The sequence below is a fragment of the Brienomyrus brachyistius genome, chromosome 20 (genome assembly GCF_023856365.1).
Source record: "Brienomyrus brachyistius isolate T26 chromosome 20, BBRACH_0.4, whole genome shotgun sequence".
Classification (NCBI taxonomy): Eukaryota; Metazoa; Chordata; class Actinopteri; order Osteoglossiformes; family Mormyridae; genus Brienomyrus; species Brienomyrus brachyistius.
In genome coordinates this window covers 8945468-8964922 of record NC_064552.1, presented here as the reverse complement: position 1 = coordinate 8964922, position 19455 = coordinate 8945468, and the positions used below count along the sequence as shown (strand labels likewise).

Below are 19455 nucleotides of genomic sequence, written 5' to 3'. Positions count from 1 at the left end.
AAAACGTCGGTAAATGTATACCCCCCCCACCTCGATATAATATTCTGTCAAATGCAGCCACGTCTGTTGCATGTCATGAGTGCTTGTGTCTAATAGTGGGGGGTGTCACACCCATTTCGCAATTTACTTTAAAACCATAACACACAACCTTTAAAAAAACACGATCGGGCAAATTAATAGTTTTACTGGTTTGCATTTAATTATTTGCAAGATTCTTTTTCGTGATTATCACTGCATGTATTAGCAATGAGCCTGTTAAAGTAACCACGGTCCGAGACTGGGCTTCACCAGTGGTCACGGTATTTTTAGTTTGGGAGATTGTGCAGTGCGGCATTTTATAGTGGCGGCTCTATTCAAGTGGGGCGTAAAACAAAGTGTTGCGTTTACCCCGACTCAAGACAGGGGTTTAACAGCTTGGAAATGATCTGGAAACGCATCATGGGATAAGTCTTAATCTTAAGGACAGGAAACTGGATGTATTATGGGAAAGAAACATTCACATATGTAGAAAAAAAACATTTATTGGTCGCCTATAATTACTTTAATAAAAAGTATAAAACAGTGCAATGTGAATATTTGAACATCAAATAAATTAAGAGGCACGAGTGAACAATTCATAGGAAAATGGGGGGGGGGGGGGAAAATCATGTTCCCAAAATATTAACCTATATCGTGAACATACTTAAACTGACCAGTCAAACTTCTGGACATAGTCCCATCTTTAGAACAATGCGTCACCTTACAGTACAAAAGTTTAAAAAAAAAAATGAAATAAAATGTTACAGCACAAATTAAAATGAACATGTTTCACATTTGAATACTGCTAATGTCACCATTTGAATATGCTGCCATGGTCTTCGTACTGAGGTAGACCGTCTAGAGTGTTAAAAGAAGCACCATTTTCATTGCACTGTTAGCTGTGAGCCCTACCCCAATATGGAAAGGTGCCTCAAATTTATTGTAGCACCAAGCCACCTTCTTCCCTCCACCTAAGACTGGAGTCTTTCCATGAGACAACTGAAATCGAAGAGCAACTGTCCATTGACAACTGACACTGGTATAAAGTGTGAACAGTTGAATTGCTTATGATCAGAACACCGAGTCACACAACTGAGTCAAAGCTAGATGTGTAGTGTCCATCATTATGATTGATCTACTGGCAACCTCAACCGAAAAAGTGTCTTCAGAATTCAGCATTCTTCGATGAGGAGCTCTTCAGAGCTGTACAGTTTCTTCTTGATCACCCGAAAGCCAGTGCTCAGTCTAAGGGCATGTCTCACAGTTGGGGCAGAGGGCGATTTAGCAGAGAACAGTCCCTGGATCTTTGGCCACAGTCCCCTACAGTCCAGCCTAAGCACTAACGTGAGCTGGAACGTTGGGACAAGGTAAGGGTCCACGGCGATCTGCTCCACACTCTGGCAAACGTCTTGCTGCTCAACGCAGAGGTCGATGAGCGCCCCCCGGAGGCCACAAGGCTCACTGGCCGCTAAGTGCAGAAGCTCCTGACCTATGTGTTCCAGAAGCTGATCGGGGATGAGAAGTTTGGTGCACCTCAGGGCATTGTCTTTAGCGTCCATAAGACTACAGGCGATGAGTTGCACGACCTCTTTGCAAAGGGTTTCTTCCACGGGATCGTAAAAGAGATCACATTCGTCGCAGGAGGAGACGTCAGACAACAAGAGCGCCGGTTCTGAAAGAATTTATTGCAAAAAAAAATCAGCTCAAACTGCAAACGATACTACTGAACCGTAGCCAATGTATCCCACATCAAAAGCACCCCAAAGAAAGCCCAAAGCTTAAACCGGGAATATAATGAAAACGATCCTTACCAGATTCTGAGCACTCGCTCCGGCTGCAGCTATCAGAATCGGAGTCCATGCTGTGATTGACGCTAGATCCGCTGAAGTCCGTCAGCTTCTGCATCAGTTTACTCCAGGACAGGCGTTTCGCAGTGCTGTCAGTCGTTGGGGTCGGGGAAAAACTGCTATCTGAGCTTTTTAAGTTTGCACACTGCGCCGGCATGGTCTTAATGCTGGTTTGGTTGCACAATGAAAAATAACAAAAAAAAATCCGCAGGTTACCTTCTGGATGCAAAATGCTGCAAATAGAAAACAGAAAAAAACAACGTTTAAATAAGTGCTCAAAGACAAAATGATGAAACCAAGTCGCACAACGAACAAAGCGAACCAGTTAACAAGAGACTGCAAACGGACTGCATAACGTCATCATATAGCGTAAGTTGGAGCTAAGCAAACTGGCAAAGAAAACGCTCGTGCAAGGATACTTACAGGGATGTTAACGTAGACAGGGGGGTATCATCAAATTTAGTTTCAGTGATTAATAACCAACAGTGAAGTTATTCCCCTAAGTCTAAACAGTGCAATGTATAGCTAACACCTGCCTCCCCCCCTTCACCTTGTCCGGCACTGCAACGCTTCTGCTAAGGCATAGGCTGCTTATATAGATCTGGCCAGGGGGGTGCAGCAACCGCCCCCAACACGGTTTTCAGCCAATCAGCTTTTACGGCACGTTCGCAACGTTTCAATCCTGCCTGGTAACATTTTTGTAGCCAGAAGAATGGGGGGTTGGGGGTGTTGAAAATGACCCCCAACTTTTGTTTGCGGTTCCTGTGAGCCCAGTACTAGGGACGCCCGAAAACACACGTAGACTGCCCGAACATGTCCGAGCAAAAACCCCTGAAAAGTAGACAACTTACTAAGTGTTAGGAGGCAGACAAAGAAACAAAGATAACTACGCAAAATTAAGACTTCGCCACAAAGTGTATTTCAACTATTGTCATTCCGCATAACTTATAATATTTACAGGGGCTTTTCATTATTTGAAGAAGTGAACATTTTAAAATTTATGTAATATTTCAAGTCAATCATCATTGAATCAGTCAGTGAAGCGTATGTTTTAGAATTTGTTCCTTCCCACAACATTTACATTTGACAAATTTAAAAAATTAAAAACTTTGTTCTGTGTGCATTTAATTTTTACAGTCACACCAATTATTGGCTTAATTGTCACAGTTTAATTGTTTCAATATGCTGACTTGGGCTCGGATTACTTCATGCGATAAACAACTCACAGCGCTACCCCTAGCAATCCCAAAGTGAGCTTTGCCATACAGCAGCACGTCCGCATCCAGGGCCCCCGCCTGGCGAGACAAAGGAAACGAGCCGCTGATGCTGGGTCCTACCGCCTACCCTTCTCTCTATTTATCCGCGTTATATTTAATCCAGAAAAACAAAAATAGTAAACGTAACTGTGAGGTTATGTAATTAGGTGTTAAAAGAACATTTCATTCAGCGTGTTTGTTATTTTGTCAGTTATATTTTAGGTAACCTTTAACGCGGACCTTTAACTGATGAGCAGAGCAGAAAGTATGATGTAATGTTGCACCGTCTATTCTTTTGTTGCTCACTGCGGATAGAACCTGCCTCATTCTCGCCGTAGGTAACAAAGGGGTTGTGCGACTTTGGAGCCTGCAGTTCTATGGAAGCAATGTTTTACAATCCCGAATTTGGACATTTTCGTAGGGTCTTTGTAAAATCTAACGGGAAAATGGGTGCATGTAATATACTTCGATTCTGACAATCAGGCAGTAGTACATTCCCCCCTAAAATTTCAAATTTCAGTATGCATTTTAAAAACAATACTATTTGTCACTGGGGTATTTTCTACATAGTAGTAGGTTGTAAAATAGTTTTCAGAAGAGGTAAAAATGCCTTAGCAGATGAGTGATAATGATTACAGTAAATTCTGTAGACGTACGTTAAATGTTTCTGTAAGAAGGGGGAACTTCTTTACTGCAGGTATTTGTTCTGCTTCAAGTAGTCCGTTAAGGATTTTGCATCGGCATCTCCTGTTTTGTCCTTATTTTAACAAGTATGGCATTCTTGGTTTTGGTGTAAATATAATTGTAAGGTTTTCCCTTACACCAGTAGTAGCGCATTTCATATCAAATATCGATAAATTAAAATTGAATAAGTGTGCATTTCATGACTCACTATAATTCACTGAACTCATTCTTGAAAAAAAAAACGCATGTAATTGATTTTTTTCTTTTGTTTGCCCAAGTAGAATATTTGCAAGTAGTAACTTGCAAGAAATTGTAAATCTGTAGGTCGTAAAATAAAATAGCTTATTTCTTTAAATAGCCTACGGTAGGCCTGTCTTTCAGTTTCTGCTTGAATGCACAGAATGCGAAGAATAAGTTTCTTGGTGATTTAGGCAATATTTTCGTATGAGGATTTAAAAAGTGATGATAAACTTTAGTTTTTACTTTTGCAGAAAAATGCATCGCAAGCTATTCCCACACTTTCCTTATTCCGTAACAGAGCTTACAGTTACTCTCTGCTGGAACCCTTACAGTTCATAGCAGAAGAGAAACCCTTTGGCGGCCCGCCAAGTAGCACAGCCGCGCTGCATTGTGACACGTGAGGCGCGTTCACACACTGAAGTACAGAGTGTACTGTGACGCTGGACGGTCAACCGCAAGAAAAACAAAACACGCTGTGTGTACGCGCAAAATGAATATCTCTGAGAGTAACTCCGTGTCCACTTTCAATGCCAAGCCTCTATGCACGGGCATTAAAGCGGACGTCAAGAGGTAGAGAGCACATTTCTTAACTAAAATTAACTGAACGAAGAACGGTGCAGCTCGGGTACATATGGGTCATGCAACACGTATGGCTGCGCGGCACGTGTGTCTGGCATGAAGAATATGCGCTGGGAGTTTTTCCACAGTCTCCAACTCTGTAGCTATTCGCAGTCTGCAGTCCAAGTCCCCCCTGAATTCAAGAGATCTCAGTGTTTGAGCAAGATGCCTTGCAGCCTGCTCCCCGTTCTTACATATCATGAAATAAAACACTTTTTACATTTCTAGTTCCACGCTCTTGTCTGGTGTATCTTTCACATATTACATTAATAAATTAAATGAAAAAAGGCGTAAACACAGTCGAGAATGAGCCATACATCATCTATAAGACTCTGTTCACATTGCTGGCAATCCTTTTCCCGCTAAGAATGTATCATTGAATGGGAATGCCTGAAAAACACACTTAAAGGGGATGACGTACAGATCAGGAAAAAAGTGAAGTGCATGGGCATCAAAGATCAGAAACTGATAAAGTACAGCACAAAGACTGCACAGGGGATATAAAAAGAGTTAACACTCCTGTTCACGTGCCGGTTAGGGGGGTAAGTATTTAAAAAAACGCACAACAGGATGGTTGCATAAGTGTGCACCCCCTTAAACTAATACTTTGTGGAAGCACCAGATTCGTTTGTGTTTCAGTTGAATTGTATGGGCTATAGGTCACATTAAAGGTGGGAAAAGTTTTGAAATGATTTATTGTGGGCTGGTTTTTTATTAAAAAAAATTTGCATCACAAAAAAACCTGGTATTTTAACAGGGGTGCAAACACTTTTTATATCCACTGTACATGGGCCTGTGGAGACTGTCCACTTCCCATATTGCTGTAGATCTATTGCTGAATGAGGGAGCAGGGTCTGCTACAACAACACTGGATATATGGTGCATGACATGAACAGGCGTCAGAACAATTACCCAATTGCCATTACAGAAATGTTACCTAATCTGGGCAATTTTTTATGTCGTTCCTGAGAACAGTGCTTATCCCTTCCATCTTTTTCCTGGAAAGATTTGGTGAGTGTTTGGCCGTTATCTCTACCATTACCTACCTTTTCCACAACACCCAGAATTCAGAGGAAATTAGCAGTTAAAACCTGAAATTCGGCGTGGTGGATGCTGTCATTTCATATATAAATGCTGCAATTCAGCCACGATCTGAAAACGTTTGCTTGGCAGATAGATAATGATCGAGTGCGTGTGCTGAAGTGCTGATAATTGGCAAAGGGTACATGTTTCACTTCTGCGGCTCAGCTGGTAGAACTGCATCCCCATATCTCTGGGCTTAGGGGTTGATATCCCACATCTTTACTGTGTGTGGAATATGGACATGCTCTCTGTGTCGCATAGGTTCCCTCCTGTAGTTTTAAGACATGATTAGGTGCCTCTAGAATCATACCACCCAGGTAGGGGTGTCAGAAGCATTTTGACTGCAGGGGGGACACACTGGCATAAAACTAATATTTTATGTTGAATGTGGGGGGTCCAAACGAATTATTATGAAATGTGAGGGGGACACGTCCTCCTCAGATTTAATGGCGGTGACGTCCATGCACCCAGGGTATCTTCCTGCCTTGTGCTACCTGGAAAAGGCTCCAGACCTCACCTCTACCCAAGATAAATGGTTAAAGAGCACAGCTGAGTATAGGACAGAAAAAGATGCTGGTGGCAGAAGCAGCTTGCCTTCAATTTTTGTTTGTATGTTTAGAGACCAGTGACACATACAAATGGATTGGGGCAGTGTGCCTGTAATCAGAAGGTTGTTAGTTCAAACCCAGTCTCAGCATGTCTGTGCGTCCTTGAGCGAGGCCCTTAACCCCCTGCTCCCTGGGTGCCGCTACAGGTGGCTGCCCTTTGTAGACACTTCACTCTACAAAAGAGCACATTGAGGGAGGCATACAGACAGCTTCCCCACGGGGATCAATAACGTATCTATCATTATTATGGCGCTTTTCATGCTTTATGCGTCACTCCAGAATGTGCCGCTCATGACTCCAGAACTGAAAAATATGCATCGTCACAGCTGCACGATAATAATAACTTCAATGGATTCTGTAGACGGTCGCTAAGCATTTCTGTCGGGGAGAAGCGTGAACTCTGTTTTAACCGTTAGTCTTGTGTTAATCAGCCGGTTATGTGGCATCAGCACAGTCTTTCGACTGTGAGAGAAAACAAAGGTACCTGAAACAAACTGGTGCAGAACAGAGAGGAAACGCAAACTCCACACACATAGCAGAGGTTGGACTCGAACTCGTAACAATGAAGTGGTGAAGCTACAGCACTAACCACCAAGTTACCTCATCATCCCATAAATGAGAATCCCCCCAAATAAAGTAATACGTTTGGTTTGCCATCGAACTGGGTATTAAAAACAGGCACGTGAGCGTTCTTGAATATGTACCTGGGGTTAATATGTCAATTAACGTAAAGCAATGAGATACACTGCACAGGCAACAGTAGTGACGGTAAGATCTGAATAACACCAGCGATCGGCTGGGGCTTCTCCCGCTATGCCCCCACGGTCTCATTGCGATAAAAGACCGATTTGTACAGAAAAGCATCCACACTGTATCCACCCTGCTCAAAAGCTTCAATATTTGCAGGTGTTGTAAAATATTCACCATTATTATGCATGCTGTTACAACAGCAACAGCTTAACAGGTGACGTTATTCGTGTTTTTATTGCTCGCCCGATTCTGTGAAATAGTTAAACAGTGAACGCTACGTCCCAGTGCTACATTGTCTTTATAGCACTATTTGTAAGGTTACTTCCTTAACAGATAACGGAAATTGACTTTGAGTCTCATCCAAAGGCGCGACGAAAAGCGTTATAAACAGGAGCGTATTTTCTAGCATTAGGACCCAGGGACGCGCCTTGAAAGGCTGGCCGTTTCCTTTTAAGGAAAATAGGGTAGACAATCTTAAGAGAACAGTACATTCTGTACAGCAGTACAACTACTCATTCCTTATACAAATTCTGGCTTCATTGTAATGTGCCAGTACGTTGAGAGTACCGCCTCAAATATATTTGCATACCAGAGACACGTTTGTGGATATTCGTGACCAAAAAAACTGTTCTTCACAAAACAGAAAGTTTGTAAGTAACTGTACTAACAGAATGGGATAGAACGAAAAGAAAGGACATCTTATTTTACTTGGCGTTTGTTAATACCACACAGTAACACACAACTACTCAACTTAACTCAAACTAATCCTGAATATTCAGATCACAGCTTCTGGCAAAAAAAGTGGTTATCTGAGAAGAAAAAAAAGTCATTCAAACACGGACAGGTCTTTAGGTTTCACGTCCTTTCGCTGTTAGTGAAAAGCAGCTGAGGCGGCACACGGCATCGGGGGATGGGCAGCTCATGACGGGTTGCAGGATAGTCCTGCCATCAAGAAAAACAAGCAGCTATCGATGGCAATCCCCGCACAGTCACGCCCGGCTTTTTATCGCGCTGCCGAGTTCACAGCAGTAACAGGAGGCTGCATGAGCAGAAACAGAAAAGCAGTTCCCATTGTTTCAAAGTCGCGGCTTCCCTCTTTTTTTCCAACTCATCAGATCGGTGTGAATCCCAAACAATAGCCTCTACAGGTCAAAGGAACGAAGTGATAATTTCTGAACATTCCATCTTATGATTTCAAGTATTCGGCTGTATTGCTTGTTTCCTTTATTTCACCACAGATTCGGACAGGTAATCATAAAACTGGATGAAAGCGGCTCTTCTGGAAATCAGTCGTTCAAATGACGTTAAGATGATTCATTACCTTCTTACGCTTTTCCTCTAACATTACGAAAACGGCTTTCACAATCACTGATTTATGAGTGATTTAAAGCATGATTTTACACTTATTACATAAAGTATCCAACGCCCCTAGGTCCTTTCCAGGCAGACTGCTTTGTTCTATTGGGAGACTTACCAATGAATGAGATACTTATGTGAATAACACACTGGTACAAGGATACAAATACATTTTAATACACTATTAAGCGCTTTGCATGAAAACAGGGAGGGCAAAAAAAATAACCACACAAAACAAATGTATAATAATCATAAAATAAATGTATCATAAATATGCAAAAATGTTCTGAGGTGCTTGGCCAAATATCTCTGAAAACTTTTTTCGGCTTTCCAACAAACTTCAAAAGGTTTTGCTGCCAGAATAAAACACGAGCGTACAGACTTCCCGTCCAGATTCCACGAAGCAGACGCACGTCCGCAGGGAGCCAAGAGCTGGGACGTCACTGGGGAGGCTTGACAGTCACATGACCCGCGGTGCCTCAGCACTTTCACGGCCAGCTTCGGCCGCGCGAGCGATCAGGAACGGCAGCTGGAGTTACTCAACAGCCAAGAGCCGTGAAGGACAGGAGCCAGCCGGAGCCAACCAGCCCCCCTCCCCCAACACACACATACACACGCCAGTACTGCTGTTGTGAAAAAGTCAAGGAGGCCCAAAATACTTCTGCTGAAACAACGAGCCACACTACTAATAAATAAATCACACTTAACATACTATACAGTGCACTGACTATAGCGTTACCATATTTGCTGTTTATTTAGCTATATTCTGACACTAACCAGTGTACAATGTGACAGAGGGAAAAAAATAAGAATAGGATACATGGATGTTGCATTAATCACTTAAAAAAGTTATATTACAGAGACTTCGCTTACAATCCCCACCCTCCCCAAAACAACGCGCTGTGGGCTTTATGACTAGGAAGGTGTGAATCCTAAAAGCTGCTCGATAGGTTTATATCGCCACTCGTCTGCTTCGAGCTCCTCGACTAAACTGGCCAGTTTCTCCATTCGGGACACCTGTTGATCTTGGAGAGGGGGGATACATAAAGTGCGTTAATTTAAAGAAACGAAATGTTTGTCAATATTAAAACCGTCTTCGCTTAAGTACTAACGTTAAAACCGCTGATAAGTATCCACTAAATATCTCTGGGAAACAGCGGCCCTTTGTTCTCAGTTCTAACCACTTATTGAAATTTTACAGCACGTTCAGAGCCTGTGACAGAAACACTGTAAAAAAAAAATAAAATAAAAAAATCATGCAGTACTACTGACCCGCCATGAACACAGAAAACAGGCCGCACACACTTACCGTGCTTCACCTGCTTTAGCGTCGACGCGACTTGATAGCTGAACACCGATTCGCACAAAAACCTATCAGAGCCATCTGAAAATGACAAGCACATGCATCAGCACAGTTCTGAGTCTGTCAATCGTGCCAGTTTTAATGAAATTGGCAAACATAAGAGACTGTGAACGGAAAGAAGGTAAGAATAAGGGGAAGAAGAGGAAATCAAGTCCATACGGAAGGAAATGAGGGGCTGTGCCAAACTGGAGTGACCATAATGAAAAGGTGCAGATTGCTTTAGATTTGTTTTACAGGAATGAAACTCCCTGCAACAAACCCAAAGTACACCAATCTATACTCCGATTTGGCCCACTGATCGTTGCTGTGTATGAGATGAGAGATAACGCTCATGAGACCTTCCATCATTTCCCCGGCTCCTTTTGGGTATGTGTACAGCACTTTCCGTGGGGGGATGAGCTCCGAAGCACTAAATCCAGACCCAGTGACAGAGCTCCCGCTGACACCCCCGGCCGAAGAGGAGGAGGAGGACGCTGCCATTGCTGTCCCGTCAACCTATGCAAAGTGGCAAAAAAGCCTTTCAAGTCACCACATGTTAAAAGACCCATATACTTAAAAGCGAGTCGGAGTCGCCACCCGCGCAATAAATACCCGACCATTGATGCTTTTACTTTTGCCTGGGGTGTTTTTACCCCTACCAACCATAAAAGAGATTAAAGACAGGGACCATGGCGTCTGTATTATGTTGTAGTTAGTACAACCGACTTAACTGAAATGTTAATCGGATATTTTCCAGGACAGAGCTGCCAAATAAATTAAAGTATCATACAAAGTACGAGCAACTCTAAATACTGCACTAAACAAATATTCGTTTAATTTCACACAAGAGATAAACTCGAAGTCTGACTAGCTTATTAAAATGATCCCGCGACTTTTGACTTTAAATTACCCATATTGCGACAGTTTGTAGTAAAATTGCAAAGACTGGGCTAGCAATACATTATTACAGTTGTACTGGATAAGACATAATTTACAGGTCATAAACATTCATGGTGTTGAAGCTGTTTACCTTTTAAAGATACGAACAGTATATTTTCGGGTAGAAGAACAAAAAAAATCTTGGAAAAACAACGACGCTGCAGTAAAGGTAAATCACTTTACGGCTCATGCAGTGAAAATATTTGCGACAGGTTGCCGTAAATGGCGTTAAAGCCTAAATAGCTGAAAGTTTCATCTGCTGAAGATGTCATTCATTTGTATTTCCGAGTAAATCCATGTCGATCGACTGATTAGGGATGCTGTGTAAAAACACTGCGTGAAAAATTAGTGACATGAGATGAACGTGGGATGTAAGATAGCAGCTGAAACTTTTTCGCAGTCGAAAGCACGCCACGTCTTTCTCGTTCATTTTATGTGTGGTTAGTTATCGCCTGTAAAAGAACGGTGTAGAAATAAATACGTTCGTTGTGAGCTGGTGCTACCAGGGTATCTTCCGCCGTGGTGAGCTGTCTATTTTTTTTGTTTAACCATTATTAGTGAACTGATCATTTCTAGGTACTGTCATCGTAAAGATGTTTCAAGGGCGTCCATTTCACTTTAGCCAGTTAACTAATTGAAATAGTGCTCGAAACAATGATAAAGGTTAAACAGACACCTTGAGTCCAAGTCAGCGTTTTCCAGATGTGCTCATCATAGACCCCCCGTCCTCCCAGTTCTAGTATTACTGAAGGCTTTGATTGTGATTGATCGAGATACTAATTTAAACGGCTTACGGCAGTATTTGGAACAGATTTAAATATACATATTTGAGGTGATACAATTCCTTCTCATTATTCATGAATCTCTTACGGACCAGATTTGTTAATCTATATAGATTAATCAGTATTTGAGTGGCTAATTGTAAATGGAAGGATTTAAATTTTAAAAGTCGTATTTTAGTGTATAGAATAACAAATGCTAAGAGAGTGGAAGAAATGAAAACGAGCATTAAACTATGTGATGGGTTTTGGGAGACGCTGGCGTACGTACGTTTCTGGTTTTATGTTTTTATGCGTTGGTGGATGTTTTAGAACAGGATGTACAGCGCCACCTATCGGATTAGCCTGCGTATGTCAGGGTTGAATTTTGTTAAACTTCCTTTACATCCCTGTAAATTTCCAGGTGAAAATGGATGTTTTACGACCAACACTAATAAATATCAATGGAAGAATTTACAGGAAAAATGTAATCAAAGAACACGTTTATCAAGAGGAAGATGGTGATGAATTTTCTTACACAGGAACAGGTAGTACTTAACCCATCTATGATAATTGTACTTTCACCGACTCTCTTTAAAATGAACAAGCTGTTTCGACAGTGACCCTGCAGATCATTGTATTGATTTACCTTATGATGGTTAAGAATTACATGAAGGAAACCGAATGGAAACTGATTGTCGTAACTGTTTCTCAACCTGAAGTGTTACAAAAAAGTTGCAGATACTCATTCGCAGTGCAGGATTTCTTTATTGAAAAGTGGCAACATTATTGCTGAAAAAATCACTGTCAGGTTGTCAATTTATGGTTTGTTATCAGGCCTGCGCAACAGTGCTGTCGTGCTGGTTGCTGATCTCTCTCTTAGTCCCCTTCCATATCTTCTCGGTAGACTCTGCGCAGTGTGCCGATGAACCCTGCGATATGGTCTCTGTGGAAGAAACCGAGAAGGGCTTCCGCTGTGCCATGGACATGCCCAGTGTCCTTTACAAGTCAGTGCTCCGCTCACAACCCTTCTCTGCCACCATCTGTCCTTCAAACCTTATCTAGATCTTGAAAATATCTATGTTTTTCTTTTTTTTGTCGCACCTGTGTGCTTTTTTTATGATCAAATTTTTTATTGAAAGACGATGGAGGATGAACACCCCTATACTGTATCCTGAGACAACATCCTAAAAAAAAAGGGAGAAAAGTAAAAATACATCAACGGACGAGATCACCAGCACACCCCGACACTGGAGAAAGAGCAGCTGAAAGCTGGGGGAAAAATAATGATAATAGTAGAAATTGTGAAAATAAACATACAAACAAAAGTTTAATTCAAGGCATATGGACTCACAAAATGAGCCCCAATTAGCCCTTGACTAGCTGCACATCTTGATGCCAACTCTGAATGGTTGAGCTGGACGATTTATCAATCCGGGTTGCAGACAACTCAAGTAGTGTTAAGTTAAAAAAAAAAGGTAGGATTCCTGACAGAGCGGCACGGTCAGATTTACAGCAAGAGGCTTATAACAAATCAGCCGCTAATGAGGCCGACATCAGGAGCCTCTACCGGGCCGGTTAGAGTCTTAATCGAAAGGTGAAATCGTGCCACAGGCGTGACGGATCGCTGTCTCTCTTGCAGGTATATTATTGGCAAGAAAGGAGAAACGAGAAAAAGACTCGAAACAGAAACCAAAACCAGCATCGCCATTCCCAAGCCGGGGGTGGAGGGGAAGATCGGTGGGTGAAGCAGCGCCGTCTCATTCAGAGTGACACCAGGAAACTGATTTTGAATTAAATTCAAGCTACTTTCTTTTCTCGTGTTTTCTTGCATATTCTGAGGGATCTTATCAGGGCTGAACTGGAATTAAAGAAAATCAGCCCTGGACTTTTGCCCCTACAGACCCACCACTTATATATACCTATGATAAAACTGACAGACTGTTGAGTACAGCGTCTCCTTCTGGCTGAGGCGGGGTTTTGTAACTCGATGATGAGACCGCCTCATTGGGTAGCTGTTAATTCCTGTCCTTTTTGTGTTTTCTTGGGCACAGTGATCACAGGGCAGCAGAGGTCGGCGGTGACGTCGGCGGTGACGCGCATAGAGCTCCTGGTGGAGAGCTTCAGGGCCAAGCAGCCTTTCACGCACTTCCTCTCGTTCGCTTTGAATCACGCGCTGATTCAGGAACACGTCCTGAAGTTTAAGGAAGACGTTCTGGAGCACTGCTCCCAGGTAGGGACATTTCAGAAGTAGAATAATAAGAGTTTCGCTCACTCTTTAGGTTTTTGTTTAATACCTAGTGTGTACATTTGTAATGGTAATTGTAATGTGCTTGTAATTCAGGTGGTAGGATTGTTGAGTTCTGTCCCTGCACTGTGTGTGCATGCATGCGCAGTTTGCATGGTCTCACTGTATCACAGGCTTTCTCAGGCTGCTCTGCCCTCCTCTTGCTGGCCACATGCCTGCAGTTTGGCCAATTACGCACAGTTTTTTTTTTTTTTTTTTTTTTTTTAGAGGTTCCTGATTACAATCAGAAAACAAAAGGTGTCTTTGTCTGTCCAAGTCTTTTGCCAAACCCCAAACAACCCTTGCAGGATATCATTGTTAAAATGTGTATCCGTGTGAGGAACATCCTTTTGTAATGAGAATTATAGAGATGGTAGTGATTTGAGTTTAATTCTCAGAAATAAAAATCTGAAAGCTAACTATATCTGAATAACCCACAAATAAAATAATAGGCTAAACATTCTGCAAGGAAATGCCAGCGTTTCTTTGTTTGTTTGAAACAAGGACTGTGGAGATTTAGCCATTTTCTAGTAAGGAGCATAAATACAAAATTTTCTATGTTGAACAAGTGATATAGAACAATGTTTCCCAGTCCGGTCATTGTGGACCTGCAGACAGTCCACGTTTTTGCTCCCTGCCAGATATTCCACATTTTTGCTACCAGGAGCTGGACTGGTCCCCAAGGATTGGTTTGGGAAACATTATTCCCTAGAACTGTATTCCTTCCTGTTGTCTTTTTTCCATGTCATATGGTTACATTAACCTCGCTGTCTATGGCCCAGCTGTCGGCAGTACTGTGCTCACTGCAACTTAACCGTGTTTCTGAAGGACCGCGGCGTGGACGACAGCATCTTCCAGAACCCCGCCAAGCTTCACCTGACCGTGGGGACCCTCACGCTGCTCAGTGACGGCGAGGTGGACAGGGCTCGCCAGCTGCTCCTGCAGTGCCAGGACCTCATCAGGTGGGCGCTGGGAATTCTGGGAGATCGTATGGAAGTGCAAGGCAGTTGGTCCCCTGCTTTTGACTGTGCCTCCACGGTATTGTTGCCTTTTCATCCCATGTAGGGTTTTCCTAATGATTTTGCCAGTACCATGGATAAAATGAAATAGTTGCATATAATTCGCGGCATTTGAGTGGAGCAGATGCTGGATGAGGTCACCTTAATTGTTCTTTTTGACGTTTTCCTTCAGGGACATCGCAGGAGGGAAGCCGATTTCTCTCATGGTGGGGGGGATCGAATACATGAACGATGACCCCGCCATGGTGGATGTCCTTTACGCTAAAGTTCAACCCAAGGACGGGTCTGACCGGTGAGCCTCATCCCCAGTCAGCTGTGACGTTCTTTAGCTCCTAGATTGTCATAATATCTGACCTTTGACCCCACGACGGCCGCAGGTTGCAGGTGATCGCTGACCGGCTGGTGGAGCACTTCGTGTCGGCGGGGATGATGGCAAAGCAGTGGGACAGGGTGAAGCTGCACGCCACTGTGATGAACACGCTCTTCAGGAAGGACTCTTCAGGTAACCTATGTGCTCTCGAACCTTTGCCATTAGTCTGGGGCTCCCTGGGGCTGCCGGTTCAAACCCAGAACCAGCCCCTGATGGGTTTCATGGGGTGTTACACCCGTGCAGAAATATAGGATCTCTTCACATCGGTCTTTTTGGGTCTACTCAAATATCTATTCCCAAAGCATCCAGTATCCATACGAACTGGAAATGGTCCTTCGGTTTTCATTTTAAGCTAGACTGATCGTTAGAGGATATGACCTGCAGTCCAAAGAGTTGCCGTTTGCATGGCTCGGCCCGGACGCTGAACATCACGTGTCACGAAGGCCCGCCCCCTACTGCAGCTCTGCAGAGACACTCGCTCTGATTGGTCAGCCGGTTTTTTGGACGATATTCTCAAAGACGGTTGGGTGGATGAGAAATGGGGGAAAACGACAGGGGCATGTAGGAGCACCAGAGAAGGAGGAGCACTAGCTATAATATATAATGTCGTCCCCCCCACCCCCCCCCCCCCCGTATACCTAATGCCTTGAGCTCTTCACTGTGAGCCACCTGGCTGTACTTGTTCAGAGCTGGACACAGTTATTTTCCCTTTGCTTCTGAGCCCAGCAGACAGTCTCTCTAACCTGACTGCAGTTCTCAAAACAGAGATGAAATGCTCCAGTATCGTTCTTCTTTTTTTGTTTACTCTTGTCTGTCTGTATTTCAACTGAAGTCTTTTTTGTAATGGGGCCAAAAAAGCGTTTTTTACTTAGAGAAGTGCCTGATTAGTTGGAGGCATGAATTGGAGGAATGAATTGGAGGCAGACCACTCTCAGACGTGGAGTTTTCACCCTCAGAACTGTTGCTGCCTAGATCATATTGTTCATTACAGCATCCTCATTAAACTCTACACACTGCACTGCATTTCAGGGTCCTTGCTATTCCTCTGATGCTGGAACCAACATGTTCAAAATGGCCTAATCAAGCCAGTTACGTGTCACTTTTTTCCATTGGTACCAAAACTGGTTGCTGTTAATCATGCTAGGTGTTCAGTTTTAGCCCAGTCACAATAAGCCAACCACACGTATTTGTATGAGCATGCCCAGTTTGAGCCCGACAGCTCTCCTATACAACCATAGCGTGCTCAGTTTGGTTCCCCGCAAACAGCTCCTCCGAGCCCCCTGGTGCTGTTTATGTCCTTGGGACGTCGTGTGTTTTCAGCAGCGTCCACAATGACTTCATTCATCTGCAAATGGATGGCGTCCAGACCGAGATCCCAAACATGATTTAGTGTGGGTGCTCACTGGTGGCCGGGTGCGGGGGGGGGGGGGGGGGGGGGGAGGGGCTGCTTCAGCACAAGCTGTTTACCATCAGTGGATGTTCTGATTGGCTGTCGGTTTTGTTTTCGCCTCTGAAAGAGCGTCACCGCCTTTAATTCAGAGGGACGGCAAAATAACGCCGCCCTCCCGCCCCCCCGCGTGCATCGAGGGTCCTTCCTGCTCCTGCTGATTATTGGTAAACAAGCCAAAGGCATGTTGCAGGAAACATGCTACGCGGAGAACTCCTCATGTTTTGGGTTCAAATGTGCCGAACATATTAGCAAGAATAATACAACTAATAGGTTCTCATTCCTGTCTCCAGCTGAAGACAAGGGTAATGCAGGGAGACCAAACGTGAAAGACCGGGAATCATTTGATGCACGAAATATATTGAGGGTAAGTTTCACACACTGAGAATCCCAGGTATAAATGACAGCAAATCTAACTGAGACACGGTCTGCTTTATTCCACTATGTCTCATGTCTTCCCTCTAGTGGTCATCTAAAATCGTCATTGTCAGAAACAATCACACAGTCGCACATGTGCATATGTAGAATATATATATATATATATATATATATATACACACACCAGTCCATTCTCAGACTGCCTTTGGAAACTCGCGTCATTCATATGTTGTTTCTGTTGTTATCGTTAAATTCCAGCTTTTAAGCCAAATTATGTTGCAGGGACCTGCTGTGACAAGCCTTTGAGATGGAGGCATGATGTGCCAGACATGATGTTCTTCTCCTGAAAACCCTTCGATGTACTTTAATCCATTATGAGGGTCTTCTAAATGTCAAGAGGGCTTTTGTGATTCAGTGTTACTTTTAGGGAAACGTCATTGGAGAATTCCAGGGTAGTGTTCGCTATGCAGTAACCATAGTAACGCGCAGTTTGTGTTTGAGATGCCCTTTCTCTTATTCTGTGTCTGCTCCTCGAGTGGAACCTAAATATTTCAAAAGCTGATTTCCGTAACGGGATGGGAATGGGGATTGGTATGGGCGGTAATTCCATCTTTGCGCCACATGAATTTTGATTATGATTTCCTCAGTGATTGTTAAATTCCACGGTGTGGAGGGTCTCATTAGATTGTTTAACACTGTCGTGAGCTGATTTCTGAGCTGAGCTGGCTGCGATCCAACAAATAATCAGGATTATTATGATGTGCACCAGCCTTTCCAGTGTATATCTGCACTGAAGAGTAACAGGAAAATGGGTTGCTGGTTTTTTTTTTTTTATCTATAGCATTTGACAAAACGCTCATTTGAAAGGACCGTGCAAAAGGTTAAAGCTTAAAAGCGTAACTTGATTTTTTTTTTTTAATAGCCTGACAGCTTGTCTGTTTTTTTCTGTTTGTAGATGTTTGGCAGTTATGGTTTTGGCGAGTTTGATCTGAATGCTGTCCAGATTTCCCAGAGGTATTCTACGGACAGCTCTGGTTTCTACATGTCAGCTGGCAGCGTCACGTTCTCCTGATGACCCTCCGCTCTCGACACCTGCTGGGGGAGAGGAAGCCGGAGCTGCGGAAGAACATAAACGCTCAAACCACGTCCAGGCTGCAGTAACGCACTCGCTCTTAAACGTATCCGTGAAACAGAGTGAACATATCCTTCTGTTTATGATTCTGTTAATTGCGGCAGTTGCAAACAACCTGCTTTTTCTGTGGATAAGTCTTAGACATCGTGTTTATGTTTTCTGAGGGGGGTGTGATTTTTGTTTTGGTTATTTATGCACGCAGGATCCTTGTCAGTCCAGCAGATGTCACTGTAGAGTGCAGTTTTTTTTTTGTAAGCTGTGAGAAAGGTCCCAGGGCTGCATATAAAATCTGAATTAATACAGCAAATTTATAAATATTGAAATGAATTAAATTAGTGACATTTAAAGATTTAGGCTTAAATATGTTTTTATGGAACACTTGATGATTTTAATTTGTGAACAATTCTAATTAAATCTCTCGGCTGGCCTGGGAACGCCTTGGTAATTCCGCGTTGGAGCTGGAGGAGGTGGCTGGAGAGAGGGAGGTCTGAGTATCCCTGCGTAGGATGGATGGATGGATGGATGGATGGATGGATGGATGGATGGATGGAAACTATGTACAATTTTCAAGAGAGGAATCTTGAGAAATGAATATTAATTGAGGCACAGCATAATCCTTTGAGTAATACTCAGTGTACCTTAGGCTGCCACCCCCCCCTTACCCTTGCCCCAGGATGCGTGGTTAAAAGATGATAGGACATTTTCATAAACTCTTCAAATGAATTTCCTGTAGGGTGCAACTAAAGATAAAATGAAAAACTCTGGAAAGGTATACTCACCCATCGGTAGGTATGACATTATCAGAGACTTGAGTATTTTTCATAAATATTTTGAAATGAATCCCCTCCGTGAATCACCAGCTAATCATGGGGGAGAAGATGCATGAATCCGTGATCCTAAGAGCTATGTTGTCGGTGGCAAACTCCCATGAAGAAAAATAAAATGATGAACCATGTTACCCTGCCGATTTGGGGAGATGAGGGCCTTGCTCTGGAGCCATTCCTGGAGAGGGAGCTCAAAGGCAAGCTCATGCTGGTCAGACCTTCACCCATGGAGCATAGCCCAAAGGGGCGACATGGGTTAGCCCTCCTGTGGCCCACCACCTGCAGGGGGAGCCGTAGGGGTCGGGTGGGATGTAGATTGGGTGGCTGTCGAAGGCAGGTGCCTCGATGGACCAATCGTTGGCTACCAAAACTAGCTCTTCATGCTTGAAATTTCGTATCACTAAACTCTTATTTTAGTTGCAAATTGCCCATTGGTATGAATGTGGTGTTCGCCCTGCGATGGGTTATTCAGGGATATTCCTTAGCTCGCCTCGCCTCG

General features: G+C 43.3%; 3 protein-coding genes across 3 annotated transcripts; 1 reads left to right on the top strand and 2 right to left on the bottom strand.

Moving 5' to 3' along the window:
* Positions 1 to 503: 503 nt before the first annotated feature.
* On the bottom strand, positions 504 to 2455 carry ddit4 (DNA-damage-inducible transcript 4). Its single transcript, XM_048987772.1, has 3 exons — positions 2289 to 2455; positions 1830 to 2098; positions 504 to 1690 (listed from the first exon to the last, which is right to left on the bottom strand). Exons 2-3 carry the CDS (start codon positions 2020 to 2022, stop codon positions 1191 to 1193), a joined length of 693 nt encoding a protein of 230 aa, XP_048843729.1. The 5' UTR covers positions 2023 to 2098; positions 2289 to 2455; the 3' UTR covers positions 504 to 1190.
* Positions 2456 to 9195: 6740 nt separating this feature from the next.
* On the bottom strand, positions 9196 to 10968 carry anapc16 (anaphase promoting complex subunit 16). Its single transcript, XM_048987776.1, has 4 exons — positions 10833 to 10968; positions 10162 to 10318; positions 9770 to 9844; positions 9196 to 9485 (listed from the first exon to the last, which is right to left on the bottom strand). The coding sequence occupies exons 2-4, from the start codon at positions 10301 to 10303 to the stop codon at positions 9376 to 9378; spliced, it is 327 nt and encodes a 108-aa protein (XP_048843733.1). The 5' UTR covers positions 10304 to 10318; positions 10833 to 10968; the 3' UTR covers positions 9196 to 9375.
* A 160-nt stretch (positions 10969 to 11128) lies between these two features.
* On the top strand, positions 11129 to 18577 carry ascc1 (activating signal cointegrator 1 complex subunit 1). The gene is made up of 10 exons (XM_048987764.1): positions 11129 to 11263; positions 11924 to 12047; positions 12407 to 12506; positions 13142 to 13239; positions 13554 to 13732; positions 14615 to 14748; positions 14978 to 15097; positions 15183 to 15307; positions 16916 to 16989; positions 17956 to 18577. The coding sequence occupies exons 2-10, from the start codon at positions 11930 to 11932 to the stop codon at positions 18070 to 18072; spliced, it is 1065 nt and encodes a 354-aa protein (XP_048843721.1). The 5' UTR covers positions 11129 to 11263; positions 11924 to 11929; the 3' UTR covers positions 18073 to 18577.
* Positions 18578 to 19455: the final 878 nt, after the last annotated feature.